General features: G+C 42.0%; 1 protein-coding gene across 2 annotated transcripts in view; it reads right to left on the reverse strand.

Moving 5' to 3' along the window:
- The window catches only part of TAF4 (TATA-box binding protein associated factor 4), a 36,971-nt gene extending 14,359 nt beyond the window's left edge, over positions 1 to 22,612 (reverse strand). For both annotated transcript variants that reach the window (XR_005628678.1, XM_039719369.1), the window contains exons 1-4: positions 22,244 to 22,612; positions 19,219 to 20,307; positions 1,212 to 1,378; positions 337 to 456 (exon numbers count right to left, since the gene is read on the reverse strand). Coding sequence is in view for 1 of the 2 variants with exons in the window: in XM_039719369.1 (XP_039575303.1) it covers positions 337 to 456; positions 1,212 to 1,378; positions 19,219 to 20,307; positions 22,244 to 22,559 (1,692 nt within the window). In the remaining variant the exon portion in view is untranslated. The remainder of the gene's footprint in view (positions 1 to 336; positions 457 to 1,211; positions 1,379 to 19,218; positions 20,308 to 22,243) is intronic.
- Positions 22,613 to 22,629: the final 17 nt, after the last annotated feature.

Raw genomic sequence — 22,629 nt, forward strand, 5'->3', positions numbered from 1 at the left:
GGACTGCAGATCCACCACAGGAATAACACCAGAGCCCAAAACCCAAGGGGAATTCTTGTCACTTCCTTTAAGCAGAAAGCATAAAGGTATTTCATTTTAGTCAGCTCTGTGATTGTACAAACTACAAACACAATACCTTTCAATGCAGATATGTATAGGTGTAATATGAAATAGTACCAATATACACATAAAAATTATACCTGTATATCCAAATTATACACTGAGACCTGCAGATGTTTTAGAAAGGCTAATTTAGAAAGGCTTTCCTGCACTGAGCAATTGCATTTCCTGTGTGCCTGGCAGTCTCATGCACACACCACTTCCCCACACACTCACCTGCACAACCGGGGGGCGCTGCAGCGTGGTCGTGGGTTGCACTGTGGTTTGAGCCTGAGACACTTGCTTGATGATAGTAGTTGGTGTCACCTGTCGTGCAATAATGGGTGTTCCTGGAGCCTGGGGAAGAGGGAAAAAAATAAATCATGAACACATCAGTGCCTATAGTTAAATACCAACTGCTTTATCTAATGTTCTCATTCTATATTATTACAAATAGCAAAGAATGCATCTGAAGCACTACAAAACTCTGAGAAGGATTTTCAGTCTTGAACTTAATGCAACTGTCAAAATCTTGGTGCACATATATCTATATCAATTCTTTTCTTTTAGTCTTGTATTTATTTTGGGGAGAAGAGTTGTACACATTAACCATATATGGTCTTCTTTATATCAAAGTTTTCAACTTAATGAGATTCAGATATGTAAAAATATTTTTGATGAGTAACAGCCAAGCTGTAACAGAATTAGGAACGAAATGCAATGCCTATGCCTTGTGGAAAGTAGATTTAGATTAGTTATTTGGAAGAAATTCTTGGCTCTGAGGGTGATGAGGCCTCAGCACTCTGAGGGTGATGAGGTTGCCCAGAGAGGTGTGGACTCCTCAGGCCTGGAAGTGTTCCAGGCCAGGTTGGGATGGGGCTTGAAGCAACCTGGTCTAGTGGAAGGTGTCCCTGCCCATGTCAGGAACTGGATGAGCTCTAAGGCCCCTTCCAACAGCTTTCCAACACAAACAATTCTGAGATTCTATGAATCTATAAAAGTCTTTACATCCCAGTTAGATCTATGGTTTCTTCACTAGTACCACACCTTACTTTCTCATGTGGTCTGCACAGGGAACAAAACAGTTTTAGCAGCAGAGCTTCTGGACGGACCTGCACTGTGGATATCTGCACTGGGGGTGCACTGGTAGGTGTAGCAGGACGAGGAGTCAGAGTGTTCTGAGGCTGAGACTGGGCGTGTGCCTGTGCCTGCATCTGTGCCAGGGCTTGCTGGGGGATCATCAGCAGCTGCCCGTTCTCACTGCGCACCAGGACCATGCCTGCAAAACAGAGAGTGGTCACGGAACACATCCTTTGCAAATATCAAAGAACTTATTCTTCTGTTTGTATTTTTTAATTCCAGTTGGGTACATATGGAATTAATGTACTGCTGAAGGACTAGGCAGCTAGCAGAGGTAAGGTACTTTGTCTAGAATAACTTAATTTCAGTAACACTCTATCTAAATGCTCAGTATGGTGTGCATCAGAACACAGTGAGTTGTATCTGCCCCAACCACAAATATTCCATGTGACTAGAAGTTAAAACGTTCGTGTAAAAATCCTACCTGCTCTTCACCAAGAAATTTGTTTTATGAGACACTACAAATAGAAGAAAATGCTGCCATTAGGCAAGATTCCTGTTAGTTTGGCTTTAAGAGGGGAAGAAAAATAATCAAACCTAGGCTTCGCCATCAACAGCAACACAATTGTCTAAGTTCTAAATTAATTTCCCATAACCAATTTAGTAATGAAAGTGGCTATAAAATCATAATCTCCCTCATGTGCATCAGCAACAGACTGCACTGTGCCATGTTACACCCCAAATGAAAAATAAAACAGAGAGGGAAATGAGGAAGTCATTCCCTGCTCAGCCACTCAGATCAATACACTTAACCCCACTGGGTAGCTGTAGGGAACCAGATTTTAACAGGCAGATTTTCAGGTGTGATTCTCTCTTCCTTGAAGGCACAAACAGGATCTGGACAACACGAACTCTTTGCCAAGAGCTCCTTCATTCAGCTTGCCTCACTCAGTCCCTGAGAGCCTCAGGATCTCATCAGCTCTGAAAAAGCCACCAAAGGAAACAAACTGGGCACTCAAAATTAGTTGGCTTTTCTGAGCAGCTACAGGAAGAACCTTCGCCATGAAAATCAAGAGGCACTAGTGAAATCAGAAAGTTTTTCTTAAGGGTTGTTCAGTGAATCAAAAGCCCATACACGCTCCCCAACAATATCTGGAGATGTGGTCTATTGCATCTCAGAGCATGACTACTTCAAAAGAATCACGCTTTTATTTGCTGTTCTGTTCTGGTGAAGTGCTGAAATGTTTACAGACAACGCCTTAAACAGTTTTCTTGGACATTTTTACAAGTAAACTGCAAAAATTCATATACTGATTTCTACAAAAATGAGTTCAAAAGAAAAGCTTTAGTTGATTTGCCCCTATTTTTTCCTTACACGCTCTACATTAACTCTCTTTTAATGAAGCAGAGTCACACAGAGATGTTAAACTAGTTTACATCCAAAATGTGACTTTCCATCACAACTTATTTAAAAGTGTTAAGGTGGGACCCACAAAGTGCTATGGACAAGTGTTATATCTAGAAACAAATATCCTCAAAGTGTTTTTCTGTAGGAAAGGAGGAGGGGGAGAAACTTATTTATTATCTTGCAGACTGTAGAAGTAAATACTCTTTGTTAGCTGTCAGGTCCAAAAAGCTATTTTCCAAGCCATTCCAAACAGTAAGGTCTCTTCTCCTGTAACTTATGTAGGGAGAAGTATTTCCTTTAAAACAGCAAAGGCACACACCACCATCATCTCTACCACATCTTAGGAGAACTTAGAGACCTTAATAGTGAACACAGAGCTTGATGCTGGGGGCTGCTCTTGGAACCATCACTACATTCCCACCATCAGCCTAACACTGTGGGGAGGGGGCTACTGACAAAGGACAGAGAAACTGAACATTTTAAAGACTACAGAATGACCTGCTACTACACCAACCTCATTCCTGCACCAAAAGAACCTGGCATCCCCTTCAATGTGCAAACATAAAATCTTGGGCAATTAACTTTAACTCACATTGCCCATTTTTGTCATTCCTCATAATTATCAGCTGAAGCTGACCAGTGGAAATCTTCAATATTATTATAAACTAAATCATCAGTACAGTGAAAATCTGATTAGAGGAGCTATTTTCAAGTCAACATCAAATATTAAGGCTTTTTGAATACTTATTTAGTTTCTAGCAACTGAAAAGGCCCCATGCAACTACCTATGCCCAAGCTTTCAGAAGTCCTTAAATGCCACAGAACTACACTGACACCCCACAAGAAATCCTTTTTCCTAAAATTCACCAGTTTGGGAGTTCCCGAAGGTATCCTAAAGTTAATGTGCCATCCAAATTCTTCAAAGAGTTACATATTTTTTCTTTACCAAGCAACATGAGAAATACTAAGCCCAGCTTTGGATGGAGGGGGTGTGTTTTAAACTTCTTTCTCGGTGCAAAAGTGACTGAAGTTATTTGAAAGCAGCAAGCCAAGCAGCTCCCCTGCAGATGAGACCTTCACATCCAGCATCAGGCAGCGGCCCAGAGCTCTGTGATACCTGTTCCTGTCTCCAGCTCAACACACCCACTGGGCTCAGCAAGGTGTCTGCACCACACACCAACACACCACTATGGTCAACTTACTGCTTTGCTCCTCAAAATATGAATGAGGAGAGAGAAAAGATGGGAAATAATCACAAAGTGAAGGTTCAATACCCCTGAAGTGCAAGCACAACATCTGAACAATGAAATATTCTCCCAGAGCTACATGCAAAATTAGAACATGCCTACACATTAACATAGCACAACTGCTCAAACAGACAGTTGAAAAGCATACTAATGTGAGCTTCAGAAAACATATCAAGAAAGTTCAATTTTTGGCAGCAGACAGACAAAACAATCATTTGTAATTCAAACCCTGACTCTAAGCACTACCCTGTTAGATTTCTAACTCCAGGAAGTCTGAAGTACTTCTTTCAAGTATTGAAGTCATAATAAAAAAGTAACTCATACAAAGCCACATTTCTATCTGTCACTATTTAAATAGTTCTTTCATTCCCACTCAAATTTGATACACAGTTATTTTTAATTTTTCTATTCTAACATGTCATTAAGTCAGCCTCTACCACTGATAAATTCCTGTGCACACAAGGCTACATACAAACATAAAGAGAGTTACTACCAGCTGACTAATCCTGCACAAACTTTAATCACACAGTATGATGACATGAGACACTTCACCTGCTTGGAATGTTAGCTTGTTGGTGGCTGGGTGACTTTGGAAAAGGTGTAAGAATTCAGAATGTCATGAACTTCAAATTTCTGTGCAGAAATTCTCCTGTACTACAGTGTGCAGGCAAGGAAGTTTTGAGTGAACACAAAACACCCCTCCAGCTTGATGGGAATTCTTTAAAAAGGGAGATGGAGCTGCTCTCTGAGCTTCTGTCCCCACAGTCCAGCTATAAACTCTTTTCCAACCCAATTAGCTAAAAAAAGAACTCACTAACCCAAAACTATACCCAAGCTGGCATTAAGTGGATTTTCAGTGAAGTTCAGAAGGATCACTGGAGATAACTCGATTATGAATTAAAATCAAAAATCCCATTTATCTCCTACTTTTAAACAAAATCACTGTGGGACTGTAACACCCCCTCTCCCCATCCATACATGAATCTCAGTTAATTCATGACAGTGGAGAACAGGAAGACCTGACAGCCACACGTGCAGAAAAATAAATTTCTTTCCAAAACTTACATTTTAAGTATTTAAACACAGGTAAGTATCATAACCTCAAACTCCAATGCATAAGGCGACAAATGCTGAATGAACCAGGTCTGGGCTACCAGGTACTAGAGGACAGCTAGAATTGTATAACTTATCTCACTGTTTCTATTAAATTCAGCAACATATTTAAAGACGGAAAATATCTTTCTGTTTTATCAACCAAGTTTTTGTTCCTGGATTAATGGATTAATTACTGCTTGAGATCAAATAGCTAATAAACATCATTGGAAACGTTCAATTAGAAAAAGGTGACAATAAAACCTGGCCATTTTAAATATCTTTCTGCCTTCTTCTTCCTAGAAAGTCTGATCACATGCACTCTAAAATCATACTCACTATTAAAAATGCAAGCATTCAAGAATTCTTTCCAAGTCTCTCATTAAAAAACTAATTAAAATTAATTACCATTTTTGTTAGAAGTTAGATGCTTAAGAGAATCCTGAAAGAGGTTCATATCTGAGTTTGAATTAAACAATTCATCATGGCTCCAAATGAAGGATTAATGAACTTGGTTGGCTGTTTCTGATGCCAGAAAGACTTGTGTTCCTGACCAGCACAATGGTCACCTCACATGCTCTTGCTGTGAAGACCTTCCCAGATCAATCCTGTTTACATGATTGTTCAGGATGGAAAATGCCATCATTATGTGATGTAGCTGCATGATTCTGCAGGGTCATCTTTGCCTCTTGCTTATTTGTAATTCCATTTGCTAATGACATTTCCATTTATAAAGTGTTGTGCTTTGGGGATTTTTTCTTTGTTAGTGTTTTTTCAATTAATAAAATGTGTAAAATCATGCACTGGAATAAAAAGTGAAAAGTGCTGGCCATTGGACATATCAGAAAAACACAAACCAGACTTTTTTTCCTAATACTTCCCTCTTTCTTTGAAACATGGCTTGGTTTATCAAAGACTAAAGAAAAAAATTAACAGAATTATAAGGAAGACCAATGAAATATTGTGTAGCCTTTGCAGACCATTCTGATTATCTGTGTAATGCCACACACATACAACTTTCTTACTAGAGAACCCCTACATCCAGAAAACAAACCAAACTAAAACAGTTTCCAGATTTGTTACCAGTTCTTACTGGTAAATCTTGATTAGTAATATTTATAGGAGCTGGACTTTCCAGTGAGGGAGACAAAACCATCTGCAGACACAGCAGCACCTTCAGATCAGTGTTCTGAGGAAGTGCACAGTGCAGCAGTGTCACCTCTGACAGCCACACCCAGCAGGAGGCCACTCCAACAGCAGCACGTCCCAGTGTCACCCTTCAGGGTTACATTGCATATTCCAGTGCCACCTCTCAGGATAACACTCCATAACCCAGTGTCACCCCTCAGGGTAATATTCCACATCCCAATGTCACCCCTTAGGATAACATTCATTATCCCAGTGTCACCTCCAGGATAATGCTCCATATCCCAGTGTCACCCCTCAAGGATAATGCTCCATATCTCAATGTTACCTCCCCAGTGCCACCTCTCAGGATGGCTCCATATCCCAGTGTCACCCCTTAGGACAACATTCATTATCCCAGTGTCATCTCCAGGATAATGCTCCATATCCCAGTGTCACCCCTCAAGGATAATGCTCCATATCTCAATGTTACCTCTCAGGGTAACATTCCATATCCCAGTGTCACCCCTCAGGATAGTTCCATATCCCAGTGTCACCTCTCAGAGTAACATTCCATATCCCAGTGTCACCCCTCAGGATAACACTCCATATCCCAATGTCACACCTCAGGATAATACTCCATATCTCAATGTTACCTCTCAGGGTAACATTCCATATCCCAGTGTCACCCCTCCATGTCTCAGGGACTCCACAGGGACTCCCCCCATCATACCATGGGGGACACACTGAGGGACTCCCTCTCCAGTCAGCAAGCACCTAACTGAGGACACAGCAAGGTGTGCTTGTGCTTGTCACAGTGCTTGACACTGTACAAGGACAAAACTCCTGCCTGTGAAATACAAACCCTACACATGACCCTGATTCAAGTGACATCATCTGTCACTATCTGGTCCCAAGTGACATCATCTCTCTTTCTGATGCACACACTCAACAGAAGAACAGAAGGTTCAAGCTTACAGATATTGTTTGTTACCCACAATGTAGCTCATGGTTAATCCAGATCAAGTCAGAACCTAAGAATCTAGACTTTTAAGAAGATGTTTTTTTCTGAGACATAACAGAAGAATTAATGGATGCATGATCTTGAAAGGGGATGGAGAATATCCTTTCCTAGTCTCCTGAGGAAAATCTCTTCTTAAAGTAAAAAGGTAACTATAAACTTCCCAAGAAAAACCAATTGGGGTCAGGGAGATTAGGCAGCAAAGAATCAATAGACACACATACTGATGTTCAGAAAGAATGCCCAAAGAATAACCAGAGGACTGATGATTCTGGTGTAGAAAGCCAAAGTCCCTACAAACTTCTCTAGAAAAGGAGGTTATTGATCATACAGTGCACTGACATCTGACAAACCTTCAAATCCTAACTAGATTTGCTAGGGAAGTTCACTAAGAGGTTATCTCCACGTCAAAGCCCTTTGGGCCTTAAGCTCTTGAGCACACACACATTTGTGGCAAGATGCTGCAAACATTTGACATGGCAGAAAAATCTGACAGTAATCCTAAGTGGGCTGTGCCATATTAGCAGGGGAAGCTTTAGGAAAGAATCCTTTTGGTATTGTCAGAAGAGATTCTGTTGCAGCAAAAGAAAAAGTGAATGTGTGTGTAAGGTTATGCAAGTTATCACACCAGAAAAACCATCTAAAGCCAAGGGGCTGAGTCCATGCTCTGTAACTGATTGGATCAGGTTACACAAGGACCCCGGAATGATAAAACTCTTATAAAAAGGACAACATTTTTAAATTTTTTCCAATACAAAAATGCTGGAATACCTGAGTGAGAGCTGGAGAAAAAGTCAGCTGCCAATACAAGCTACAGGAAGAGCTTTCGGGATAAGTGGTATATGTGACAGGGTTCCTTACTGTAGAAAAGACAATGATAACCTGGTATTGACATGAATGCTGTCCAACAATCCACCATTCCTCCTCTTCCAGTAATTGACCCACCTGGAAAAACTCCCACTCTAGAGGAATGAAAGCCCAAAGAAAGCAGAAAGAACCTATTGAAGTCTACTAGTCCACTGCATTTCCATGAAAATCTGGGTCATTAAGGAAATCTTCCCTAACACTAGACAGTGTCTAGCACATTTAGAACGATTTACACACATTAAAGAGCAGCCTCTGTAGCAAACCAGATGAGTAGTGGCTCATGAAGGACATCTATACACCAAATCTTGAGAAACAGGGATTACAAATCAAGCCAAGCAGAATAGAACTGTAAATGATAACAGAAGTGCAGATTAGATGTTACTGAAGACACACTACTTTGTAGTTCAGGAGAAATGTGCACACTGTTAAGTATATATTAGATATACTTAAGTTTAGGTGCTTAGAACCTCAGGAGATCTGTACTGCACAAGTCCAGAAAAAATTCTGCTTGAACTTGCTTGCCCAAGCCTTCGACCTCATCAGCAATCTGAGCTTTCCAGTTCCATCAACAAACGTGGTTGTTTTGTGATTTCTATAAAGACACCTTAGCTCCACAAGGATAAGCACAGTGCCTAAGGAGAAGTCTCCCTAGTGCAGGGATCAGGAGGTATCAGGGAACCCAACAGCTCAAAATGACCCCATGACCATGTGAGACTGCAGCTGCCCTGCACTGGCACGAGGAGGTCAGGCTGCACAAACACAAGGCAGTAGCAGATATGTTCCCTGCTGAGCTGCAGGTCTGCAGCTCCATAAACTGCCAGGCAGTGACAGAGCTGTCCAGCACACAGGACAAACCTGTGCCAGTTCCCTGGTGCCTTGCTCCAGAGCAATGGGCAGCCCAGAGCTGCAAGGCTGAGGTTCTGCACAAAGCTGTGCTGAGCACACAGGACACCCTGTGCCCAGTGAAAGGGACCTGTTAAATGGTCAGCTCCTGCTGCACTGAAGGTGTGCTACAACTCACCATGAAAAAAACATGGCATGACTGCCAGGTGTTGTTCAGAGCACCTCTAATACAAAATACTTGGAGTTTCTCCTGGCAGGCACTGAAGACTGGCATGGCACAGAGTTTTAGACATGAACTACAAAAGCAAATTCCATTTCCTTTTCAACTCATGTCACTCTGGAGTAAAGGAGAATTCTACCCAAACAGAGTGACTAAAAGTTAAGATACAACATTCAACAGCAGCACTCCACTGCTGGCTACCACTACTCTATCCAACACGGATTCCAACCAGCCATTATGGTCTCAAAAATATTAATTCTTCAACAGCTGATTCATTATTGTCGTCAACACAGGTGAAAGACACATTTGCAAATATCCTCAAGAATCCTCACAGCAGTGCACAGAAAGTGCATTTTGTGCAGACCAAGTACAGAAGTTCACATTATGAAAAACTGCTTGTTTTTCCTTACAGAAGAGTCAATAGACAAAAAACTCAATTTAATTTTAAAAGCTTTTTCTTACTCTTACTATGCAAGAGTTCTGTTTCAAACAACACAACTGAACTGTCTAAAACTGTACTGTCTAAAAGGTAAAGAAACGAATCATTTGCAAAGGATTGATTCACAAACCTTTTAAGAATATATTTAAAGGAATAAGGTCATGTTGGAATGCCAAAAAGACACTGCATTTAAGAGTGATCCCATATGTAAAAAATCTTACCTGCTCATTTGAAGAGGTGTGTAAGAACTGTTCTGGAAAATACATCATTTTATATAGCAACAATTGACAAATGCTTCAACAACAATGTGATTTGCAACTATTTTCACTTCTCTGGAAAGCTAAATTCCTTGAAAGTGTGTTAACAATCCTTTCTAGTCAAGGATACAAAGCTAGAACAGCAGAGTGCTCTGTCAAATTGCAACCCAATCATCACACAAATCTGTCTGATGTCGAAACAGCTAAGAAAAACACTATCAAGAGCTAAACCAATTGCTTTAATTATTGATCTCCAAGCAATTCAGATGCAGCTCTGCCATTAATTTCAATATACTTAGATCAAACAACAAAGCAATTATACCAAAATCAGATTTGTGTTTGAGAAAGGAAGACACAAAATAAAGTGTCACTAATTCTTTATGTCTGTTATTTTAAATAGGAGGTTTTAAAACTCAACCTGTCTTTATTTGTGACAGTTTGCCTCTACCAAGGTGTGTCAACATTAGTGCTGTTCAAGCACCTAAAGAAATGGGAATGGCCGAGTTAGTTTGCATTTATTACCAGAGTCTGCACAGAAATACTTAATGAGGAGTAATGCTTTAAATCAATGCTTTCTTCCTTCGGAATGCAAGAGCCTAAAACAACTAAGTCCATGAGAAGCCACAAAGAACACATTTCTTTAATTTGTCCCCACTGTGAACGCCCAGCTCAAGGTATACACTCTCTGTAATTTTAGCTGATGCCACCTTTTCAGCTGAAGCTGTGGAGACCCAGAGCTGGACAATTCCACTGACTGACAGCTCCCCAGGGCAGCCTCAGCACAAACATTCCCTCCACATCCTCCTCTGTGAATTCATGCCTCTCTCACTGCCCATACAGAATATGCTTTGAGAATATGCCAAACACTACGCCTGCAAGTTCAATACAAGCCATCAACTGGGACATGACATTACATGCCATTTGGCTGATAGCAACATTTATTAAGTAGCTCTGCTTTTGCAGTTAGTCTGAACACAGAAGGAGAATTATTTTCACACCTGTAAGCCTGAATTCAGAACGCTTTTCAACAAAATCGGGTTTCGTTTTGATTTTTACTAACCATCAAATGCACAGTCCTGAGTAATGACTAAGCTTAATGACTGGGTATGACTAACACTTATAAATAATTAGTGCCTTTTCTCCCCCTCCCCCATGGAGGACAGGGAAGGAAAGAAAATCAAATGATACACTGGCAAAAATGGAAGAAAGAAAGGAACTAAGAGGTTGAATCTCAATGCATGAACACTTGTATATTCTTCCAATCCACCCTTAATACTACTGCAAACATGACTGCACATAATGTCTGTTAAAAACTACTGATTCCTCATGCTTGTCTTTTAACTTCCACACAGTTCAGTCACTGTCAGCCTCCCTAGCCCAGATCTCTTCTCCCACACTGATCCCTCCACAAACACTCTTCTGGTCCCCTCCATCCCCTCTTCTGCCACAGGTGCTGCAATTCCTCAGTGCTGCTCCTCGGAGCTGGCACTTGTGACTCATGTGAGCACAACTGGTCCCACTCGCCACACCACGACTCAGGCCCAAAGCACCTGATGTTATTGTTTGGGAGAGAGGCTCTAAGATGAGCCCTCCCTTACAGAAATGTTTGATTAATAAACTGAAGGAAGGTGTGCAGACAACTCAGTACAGCCTTGCTGCACCCCAAACCCTCTCAGGAGGACTCGAGCACAGCACCACACCTCATTGCCTGGCTTTTGTTTATACTCTGATATCTGGAGCACACATTTTTCAACTGCACTGGTTGACAGCACAGTCTATCCAGCACGTGCTTTATTCTGCACAAAAGCACTGTGATAGCTTTTAACAGTTCAGCTACTCTCACAAGCATATTTTAATCAAGTTATAATCATAAGTTAGACCATTTTTACAGGAGAGGCTTACTCAATTCAATACAAATCTTAGGACAGTTCATGTCAGTCATGTAAAATAATATTACACACTGCTGTGATTTTTATGTTATTCGTTGTCTAGGGTATGTGTTATTGAAAAATACATTTTAGTACGGCATTTTAAGGGAAAAAGCATCAAAATTAAGATACATAGCATTCATAAGTTACAACTCAAATTTATAAATAGAGATCTACCATGGCAAAAAGTTACTTAATTTTCATCAATATCCTTTTCCAAATCCCACAGAAAGAGCTTGGTATCCAAACTGGACCTTGCACTAAATTCTGTGCAAATACAAAGTAAAAGCACCATCCCTATTTAACCTATTTTATAACACATTTACACATTTTGCTGAGCATCAGCCTTTGACGTTCAAAGTGCAACTTTTTGATTACTGATAATCTAAGTACAGAAACTCATAGTTTTAAAATGTTATTTTGAGTCTGACAACAGTCACAGACCCAAAGATCATATACATTGTAAAACACCTTAAGACAGTTCTGCTGAGATGCTGAACAGATCTCACTGCAGGTATATCAATTCCTTATAATTATCACCTCTTTCCTGATTACTGATAGATCTATACCATTATCCAGTGACAATAATCAACATTTTGTTCTCACAAAAAATATTCTATATTTTTAAAAACCCTTCAAGGCATAAATAAGACCTCAAGGACAACCATTTACATTAAATATTATGCTAAAGACACCCGAAGAGAATTACTCCAAGAGAAGATGGCTTGTGCTAAAAAACTGGCTCTCAGTTGAGACACCTGCACCTCCAGAAGACAACCAGCATTTCCAGGAAGAAATTCCCACAGATTAGAACTGTTTAAAAATTTCCAGAGTAAGCTGAGGTAAAACTGTCCTAGAAGTTTTAAAACAACCAAAAAGCTCTATTTATGTGTCTATGGAAAAAAAAAACCTCATTTAATTTGAAATATGTATGATCACATAATCTTTACACCTGTTTAATTACAACCTGTACACAGACCAGGCTGTATCAGCAATTTTGCTTCTCCTACAAGGAAGCAGATACAAGAGGGCTGATACAATTATTTGCACACAGGAATAGACCTGTGGCTGTGCAAAGAAAAAGCCCTTTGTCACCTGTGAGCAACACTCTCTCCCTAGAGTTTGGCCTTCCTTCATACGAGCTTTGGGGTTCATAACACACCTGAAATAGCTCCATTAACCAGGACTAAAACCTCCTCTCTACCTTTGTGATAGATACACATGTTTCTCTTCAGTTCTGAGAAACTGTATTTTCAAAATTCTAATCTTCATGCCACTACCTTTCCAAATCTTCTTTCACAAGAGATAATGTGCCTAACAAAGCTAAACTTGCTAACAGCCTGCCAATTAGCAAAAGCCCTTTTTCCTTACATGAAGCAATGGCAACAAATTCAAGAAGTTTCAGACAGATTAATGGAGTTACAAGCATTCATAACGTTTCTACACAAACAATAATCTTGACAAGAGCAGCTATTTTAAGGTAAAAATTATGATTTTGAATATTTCTGACCAAAAAAAAATAAACACAGTAACAAAAAATGTTTAATGTGTTAAGAGACTTCTATGTCCAGTTCTTTCTGAGCAGACTCAGTATTGATCACAAAGTTTTTACACAAAGCAACCTTTCCACACACCAGTACTTTCTCTTTCCTTGAACCTAGGTAGTTTAAAAATCAGTATTTTCAGCTGTGTTCTAGAACTACTTCATAAATATTTTAGAATGATATTTACATATCATTTCCCAAAACAGGGAAGACAGACAACGGTAAGAGTTCTCATACACCAAAATACTTCATTTGAAGAGTTTGTGATATAATTTGTCTCTTATCAGTGGCCCAAACTCATGCATTTTCACCTCAGTTTGCTAACAAGGCTGCAGCATCCTCTATTAGTAAGGGATGCAAATCCTGGGCAACATTCAAATTTGTGGTCCTCAAACCAAGAAGGTTTCACAAGCGACCTGCTTCAATTTCCAGAGATGGAAATCATGTAACTTCTTGCAGAGTGCAAAACACTTCAAAAGAATTAAATCACTTTTGGTTATTGACCAATAACCTTTATCAAAAGCTTAGTGATACCCAAAAACCCCAGAAGATCATAATTTGAAGATCATACAGATCCATACACTTCCAAAGGCTGTTGGGAACAGTATTTTTCATAACAGAACTGAACAATATGTAATCAGAGTTAATAGCTTTCATAGCTTAACAGATTCACAATTATAGTCCCATTAGATCCCATCACTTAACGACACAGTCTTATCAGATGTGCACAACACCAGGACACTTTTTAACAGAAGCAGAAAACCCCATTGTACAGCTCTCTGAGGCTCAGGCTCTTTGGGGTACAAAGCCAAGCCTGCAGAGTCCTCAGCTATGGAAGGTGCAATGTGAACAAACACAACTTTCAGTCTGGTGACATATGGCAGATCTGATGTAGCAGATTCCAAATAAAGCAGAATGTTCCTTTTGCTGATACATGATTTGAACATAAAATCCACCCTGCACCCAGAAGAGTTCTGCAGAAGAGATCCATGGTCATCTTCCAGAAAGACAGATACTGCTTTACACGCCAAGTACAGGACTCCCAAGCTCCAATCCTGGCAAAATATCGATTCCTGCATGGCCTTGGGCAAGTCAGAACTTCTCGAACTTGCTCTTTCCCCCAGCTCTAAAGCAGAGTTTTTACTACTTTATTTACCAACCACACAGGCAGGTTGCAAGGATTAAAGCATTTTGTAAAATGCTTTGAAAGTGAAACATGCTGTAAAACTCTAAGAAACCCCCATTGTCACAGTGCACTGCAGACATTATTTTTAACAAAATCAAGCCATGCCAACACAGTTAACAGGCATAATATTGGCAGCACATGCAACATACAGGGAAACTATAATGAGGATATGTTTGAACTCGCTTACTAGTCAGTGAGAAATAGAAACAACCACATTCCACTACTTCATAGTATTTCCCCTGTTCCTTCCTGTGTTCCTCATATTATGGGATTCTGAGGATTTCCTCATCTATCTACATCCTAGTTCCTTCAGGGACTTCTGGGGTACATGTTTCAAGTACAAAAACCCAAAGAATGAGGCACTCAGTATGAAAAAGTAACATAAATTGCTTGCTTTGATTTTTCTCAGTTGCCACCCTTCTCCATTTTTATACACTCTCCTTTGCCCAATCACCTACTACCCCAACTCCCAACTGAAGGAAACAGAATTACTCCTGCAGAAGTTATTTTTCAGTTACTCCACCTCCCAAAAGTACAACTGCTCAAGTCAAAAGGACCCAAACCCATGCTTTAAATACTGTGTTCAGGCAGTTTTCCCATGCTAAAGCCACCACAACCACGGCCTGAGTTAGAATCCTTCCTGGATAGTGAACACAAGCTAAAAACCAATCCAATTCTATAAAAAAGCTTCAATTTAACACCAAATGAAGTTTTGAGCCTCTAAAGCATGAAGAAACCCTTGAGTGTGCATATTCAGGTAGGACATCTTCCAGGATGTGCAGATGTAGAGCACTGATGCTCCTTCAGGTATCCTTTGCTTCTGGAAAGCATCAATGGTAAGTTTTAACCACTGCTAGAGTTCAGAACTCAGGAACTGTTAAAGGGGCACCTTTAACAGCAGTGTCTCAGTCTATAAAAGGCCCATCCTGTCCTCACCACAGAAAAGGCACATGAGATGGCTTTCTTAAAGAAAGCAAGGAAGAAATCTGTAGTCTCATCCCCTATCATCAGCTACTGGCAGATCCAACTGAGTTTTGGGAAAGTAATAAAGAAGTTTTATTTTTAGATACAAGGCAAAACAATTCTCCTTTACAACAGCTGCAGAACTGCACCACTGCTAGTGGGAAAACTGGTCATGACTGTAGAAGTAAAAAAAACCCCATGATGACATGCCATCCTATCTGCTATCTTCAAACAGGACTACATTCACCAAATCATATTTGATCAGGAAAATAGCAGTCTTTATGATCAAGCCACCAAATTTTCATAGCTACTAACAGTCATTCAGAAGGTAAAAGAAAAGAGAGGGACAGAGGGAAGTGAAAGTTTCTAGATTTCAATTTCACCTAAGCCAGTGGAGAAAACCATCCAGAACTACCTGCTCTATGCTATTCTCATAGTGAGTGCTGCATACCCTCAGCACTCACCAATGTGCTCCTTTCTCTAAGCAGACACCTTAAAAACTTATTATGAGATGTTTATACACAAAGATAAAGCAGAAGATAGTAGCAACACAAATTTGCAAGAAGAGAAATCAAATCTTGGAACCCCAAGCTGACAGTACTGCTAGGTAAGCATAAACTCACACATGCTGGGTTTGTACTACAGCATTGCTGGACAAGATGGGGTTTTCAAATTATTTTAAAGTACCCAAGTTTTGCCAGTTCACAAGGTGATTCTACCCTGTGTCAGCAATGACCTCTAAACACTTTACACACTCTTACAATGCAAAAGATAAATTTTAGTGCATGATCCCAGTTATACTTTTCTGAGCACCTCTAACCACGGAACACCGACTCACCACTTTAACAAAGTCACTGATTTTCTACTTCTTACTGTATTATTGTACATAACACATTTCTCACTACTGAAATACTCAGCAACAAGCTTCATTCCATTTATTTCCAGTCAGTTTCAGCAGTGTTGCATCCTTAAGGCAGTATTGTGTAAACTTTTGTTCCTACCCCCTTACAAAATTATTTCACAGTATTTCCATCTCTTCTCAAAGAGGGTGTGAATAAGGTTATTTTGGGACCATCATTACACAAATCTGTCCAACTGGAGCACAAAGTCCCAAACACAGGCTCCTGAAGAAAAGACTAAGGACAACAGTCCCCTTCCTCAAAGATGCCAGAAGTGGAAAACCATCATTAATACACAGATACAATAGCTCAGTTCCTTGGAGAAGAAATACACCAAAATCCAGTAAGGTCACAATAATTATGGCCCACTGGCTCTTCAAACATCTCCAGTTTGTCAAGATTTGTCAATCAGTCAAGGTCTGCTGCATAATTACCTTGATGTGATACAAAGCATTATTCTAATAGCAATATATTTTAAAGACCATTGATGGAGTTTGTTTTCCACATGGTCTTTCAAAGAAAACATTTAAAATCTTGTAAGGTTTCTAATTTTCAACTCCCAGCTTATAACTCCTGCTGACATTTTACATTCTGCTTTCCATACATGTGACACTGTAACTGTATTTTGGAGAGCTAGAAACAGTAATTCTGGATAAGAAAATAACAGTAAAAAGTGTGCTGTCATGGTCAAACCTTCCATCAGAATTTTCTAAGTGTTTGTAACTCTTGGTGTAAAAAGCTGTGTGTGCAGTGTATGATTTCAAACTGCTTCAAGCACTGTCATAGAAACTCTTAGTAGCACACACTATTAACTTATAGAAACAAACTTCTGAATGTAAATTCAATGCAAGCAGTAGGTGCACAGCACACAGGCACTGCAGCTGCAGCTTCACAGTACCAAACTGCCTCCAAAAACCTGGCCTATGATGCTGTCATTGAAAACACAATCTCAGAAGCACAGCCACCTTTTCTCCTTTCACTATGAGTGTACCTGCACTCTGCTGGTCACAGCAGCTTCATGTGGCCAGGTGTGCAGAGGTGCTTGGTCCTTGTGCCTGAGAGATGCCTGCAAGAGCCCAGCATCCACCAATTCTTAAGTGTTTTGAAAGAGATGGTTTAGGCAAAGTATTTTTAAAGCTTGTTACTTTTGCAATATAAAAAACAAACTAAAGCAATGTAAAAGAAAAATAATCAGTTCCACAAAGAAAATATTTTTCAATATTAAGCCTGTGTTATCATAGAAGAACTCAGTTTCCAATCTTTATGTATCCAGTCATATATACTTGCTTATTTTAAGTCATGCTTATTCTTTTTAAGTCATAAATATTTCTTTAAGTGTAGGACAGAGAAAAAAAGTGCTTCATAAAAATCCAAGAGCTTAGAACCTGTATTGTTTTATCAAGAACTCCAAAGGAACAATTTACAGTCCAATTTTACTTAAGGATTGGCAATGCTGCTTCTAAGAGTAACGTTTCAGGATGCTCTGGCAGTCAGAAAACATCAGCTACCTGAAAAAGGGTCCCACTGGACTCCACATGAGTATTTTCCCTCATAATCAGGTTTATAATGTAGTATTAACAAAAAATGTAGATATAAATGGCACTAGACTAAACTGGATCAATCCTTTGATACAATATGGCAATAAATAAAATAAGGCTTTTCCAACCTATCAATTTACAGGTTCCAAATCAAGCACCACAATTCCAAGATCTGAATTTTACTGCTATTTTTTAAATTAGCAACACGCCATTCAAATTACTCATATATGGAATAATCTTTTACAGACAAAAAAAGAGGAATATTTATACCAGTTAGTACTTGGATACACAGAATGTTTGACAGACTTCATCAAACTACATGGCATCACATACCACAGATAGCACATTAACAAAAACACAGTGTTTAGTAACACAGCACGTAATTCCTGATCTACTTTATGTGACAGGTGCATAGCTCTGAGGCTGCTCAGGAGTTCCAAGAGATGTATTTTACTAAGACCACCCACTAAAATCACCACCAGTTTCATTCCCTGTTAGTAGCAAAATTCAATTAGCTGTTCTTTGCACACTGCCCTGAAAACACTGAGCACTAAGAATACATACAATACCCTCGTATGTATTATTATGAGGACAGGAAGCAATGTGTAGGTTCACACAAGTATTTGCAGTTAAAAATCAAAGTGGATACAAGCAACAAGCCTGACTCAAAATAATAGCAAATATATAACATTCAATCTCTAAATGTGGGATATTTAAGGAGGGACAGAACAATTTTGAGCAAATAAATGCTTCTCACCCTGCTTTTCACACATCCACTGAGCTCAGGACTAGATTCCTTGTCCAGAGATGCTCAGCACTAAGCATGAGACTAGCTACTACAAAAGCTGCAGCCCTAGACACAACAGGGTGAGGTAAGGACATAGGAAGTCTGCCTTTTGTATCAGGATGCCAGTGACTAAAAAGATGATCATAAGCTTCAAATCTGTGAGTTTTTAAGTCAGAGTTTGAAGGTATGTAAAGCCAAAGTAGGTAGTTTTCTTGTGTTGTATCTGCTGCTTCTCTGTTTATAAGAGCTCTGTGGTACTGGGGGCACGCAGGGACAGGAGGGAACCAAGCAGTACATAAAGGCTACAAACTACTGACAAAACCACCTGAAAATTCAAAATGTCTGTTGTGCTAATGAAATAACAACATTTCATTAGATAATGTTCCATTGTCACATTTTGGCAGTTTGCAGCTTCATCTACACTCACATTGGAACAAAGATACCAGGCAGAATTATTTTCAATTACTGCTGAAAAGACTTTCTGGTCACCCAAAATCAGACACTAAGTAGTGGAATGCCACTATGCTACTACTACTCAACACCAGACCATTCTCATTGTTACATGTCATGCCTTTTCCACAATTCACAATTAAATGGCACGGATTCTTCCTTGGATTCCTTCCTCCCTGCAAGATACACACTTCCAAAATAAAACCCCTCAATCCTCTGACTTACCTGGTGGTAACTGAAAATTCTGAATGTTAGTCGGATTCTGAGGTGGCTGAGGCAAACGAGGTGCTAAAACTGTAGGAGTCAAAGTTGCTCTGATTCCACTTGTGGTTGGTGTTGGAGTCCTTGGCAGACTTTGTGCCACTGTATTGGCAGTGCCTTTAGCCATTCCTGTGGGTGTGCCAGGAGCTGCAGGAGGTATCCCACCAGGATTGGGAGCAACATTGGAGAGCCCAGCTTGCATAGTTTGCCCAATAATCATGTTACCCCCTGTAGTACTGGGCTGGCCAGCAGTAGCCAGCGTCTGCTGCTGGGACACTGCCTGGACTATAGTTTTAGGAGACTCAGATTTGATGACCTGTGTGGCAGGAGCTGCTGGCACACTGGAACCAGACTGGCTGTTCACAAGTGACGTCTGGAGGGAAACTCCAGATCCCACAGTGGCTGTGGCAACAGCAGGAAAACTCCCCACACTGATGGTTGAATTGATCACAGTATTGCTCCCGTTCTGAGTGGCTGCAGCAGCTGCAGCCACCGTGGGTCCTGCTGTGTGGATGGGGGGCCTCACCAGCGTCACCGTGGGCGCCCCGGTGCCAACGCTGGCCGCTGGCTGCGAGGAGATCACCGTGGGCGACGAGGAGGACGCGGAGGACACAGCAGTGTTAAGGAAAGAAGTCTGGATGACAGTGTTAGAAGCTGAGGGCAAAACAGCATTAACAGCGTTTCCTTTCCCCACGGATCCGGGTCCATTGTTAACGAGAGGGGCAACAGCAGGTGCAGGAGAGGGGTTGGCAGTCACAGGAGTCCCAGAGAAAGCAGCACTTCCTGTGTGGTGAGAGTTCATCACCACGTTACTCCCATTCAAAGTCTGCACCGTCGTGGTCCCAATCTTGCCATTCCTGGTGGACAAGGCAGTTGCCATGGTGCTGATAACCACCGATTTGCCCTGACTGAGGGTCCCTGGAGCAGCAGTGACTTCTGATCCTCCTGCTGCTGCAGTGGTGGTGCTGGTGCTCGTTGTGGTGGCTCCATCCAGAGCTGAAGTCTGGGACCTGGTGTTATGATTAATAACACCCCCCTGCACTCCTCCTGCCCCTGCAAAACAACAGCGAGGTTAAACAGAGCGAATGAGCAAGAAGAGAAGCCCAGCAAAGACAGAATGTTCTCCCTTATCACCAGGTCTTCTCCATCTCCCAAGCTGCCTGCCTGGAGCCAGGAAAACAGGACAGAGTACAAACTGAACATGGCTTAGAATATGTTATCTTAAAGCCTCCAATATCCCACCAAAGACTGGCAGATTCAGTATTAACTGTAACACCCCTGCTTTTGACACTACAGTACAAAGCAGGGAAAACAGATTTATTATGAACCAAGGGAAGTAAGAAGATCATCTAAGACCTCCTCCCCATTCTGGAGCCTGACATCCCGTTTAGAAACAGGACTGCAACTGCAAGGGGGGGAAAATGGCCAAGGAAGACACATAATTAAGACATATTCCCTATACCCAGCACACGTTACTCTCTAATCCTGGCATCTGCAAAGTAAGTCAGTCAGATCAGGAGGCTCAACAACAGCAAAATATGAAAAGTGAAAGGAAAGAAAAACATTGGCCTGGCAAGATAAGAAGTACTGCAAGGCCTGGAGCAGGTTTCTAGAAGACCCCTCTTCCTTATGACAGAATTTGTTCCGACGGATCTGAAGTTCCCACAGCCCAAGATAGTTAAAAATAAATAAATAAAAAGCAAAGCTGGTTTTCAGAAGGGACAAGATGATGTAGCTTCTTGTCCTGAATAATCCTCATGCCCCTTGATAAGGCCTGGTGTTAGCACAAGTACAATCACACACAGTCCAGGTCCTGGCCCTAAGGAGACAGAAATGGGAAAATAGTGACAGGCAGACACTGAGATGCACATTATAAGGGTCAAGGAGATCCTCCTAGAAGAGCTTCATCAATCATAACAGACGGTCTGTAGTATCTTCTTACACTTCAGCAAGACAAAATCAAAAATAAAAAAGGGGGGAGGGGAGGAATTGCAGAGAGATTCTGGGGAGACATTTCTTTCAATCCCCCTGAAAAACAGCTTCCCTCCATTCCCACGTAGCGAGCCCTCAGTCCCAGCCTTCACACTGCCCCCCTAGAAGCCTCACAAGACCAAGGGGGGAATATTCCCAGGCAGCTCCGGGGGTGGGCGGCTGGGAGAAGGCGCTGAGCAAGGTGGGGTGTTGTGGCCTGAATTCCCCCCCTTGCCGGGACCCGGCGTTGTGACTACCCCCCCTTGAGGGCAGAGGAGGAATGAGAGGTCCCCATGCCCCCTCCAAGCCCCTGGAACAAGGGAGGGGGTGCGGGGGGAATATCAAGACAGGCAGATATGGGGGGGAAGCATTTTGAGGGACTTCCTCCCCTTGAAATCCCCCCTCGCTTCCTCCTCTACAGGAAATAGGTGTCATGATTAATAACACCCCCTTCCACTTCAGCAACAGCGAAGGGGGAGGGGAAGGAGCATTTACACAGACAGCTAAGGCGGCATTATCAAGAGGGAATCCCCCCCATAACCTCCACCCCTGGAAAGGGAAGGGGAGCAATCACAGGCGGCATGGGAGGCACAGCCATGACCAAGGGGGTGGGCTCTGCCTCCTTCAGTCCCCGAGATTAACAGAGCCCTTTTACACTCCAGCAACAAGGGCAGGAAAAGCAAGAGGGGACCGGCAGAGTCACGGACGGGCACTGCCGGCTCCTTCTGCGGGGCGGCTGCCCCCACACATGATCCAACACCCTCGAGTAAGCACGGGCGAGGAGGGAAAATAAAGGGGAGGGAGCAGAGGCGCGGATACACACCGAGGGGGCATGATGAGGGGAGGCTCTCCCCCGTATGATCGATACCACCCTTTGCACTCCCGCTCCTGCCACAACGAGAAGGAGGAGAGAGGGAAAAGGGGGGAAAGCAGTGAGGGAAGGAGGCAGCGGGAGCTGGGGAGTGGGGGGAGGGGAGGGCCCCTCTCCCTCAGAGCCCCCCACCCCTGCCCACGTTACCTGCTTTTGTGATCTCTGGGGCACTCAGTCCCATCTTGCTGCCGCTGCTGCTCTCTGTTTGGGCATTAGCATTGCCTCCTACTACTACTCCTCCAGGGCTGGGGCTAGGGCTGCTGCTGCTACTGCTGCTGCTCACAACATGGTTCCCCAGCAGCCCCCCAGCGGCCCTCAGGGGCTCCTGCGCCTTGTGGTGCTGGTGGTGGTGGCCGGAGGCCGCCAGCTGGGACTCCAGGGAGCCCACCAGGTCGCTCACCACCTTCTCATCCACCTCCGTGTTCAGGAAAACCTCATCCAGCAGATCCGAGCCCGCCGCCATCTTTTTTTCGGAGGGTTCCTGTGAGCGGCTCCCTCCTCCCCCCCCTCCCCTCTCACGGCTCCCTCCTCCC

Source organism: Passer montanus, unplaced genomic scaffold (assembly GCF_014805655.1).
Source record: "Passer montanus isolate IOZ18808 unplaced genomic scaffold, ASM1480565v1 scaffold41, whole genome shotgun sequence".
Classification (NCBI taxonomy): Eukaryota; Metazoa; Chordata; class Aves; order Passeriformes; family Passeridae; genus Passer; species Passer montanus.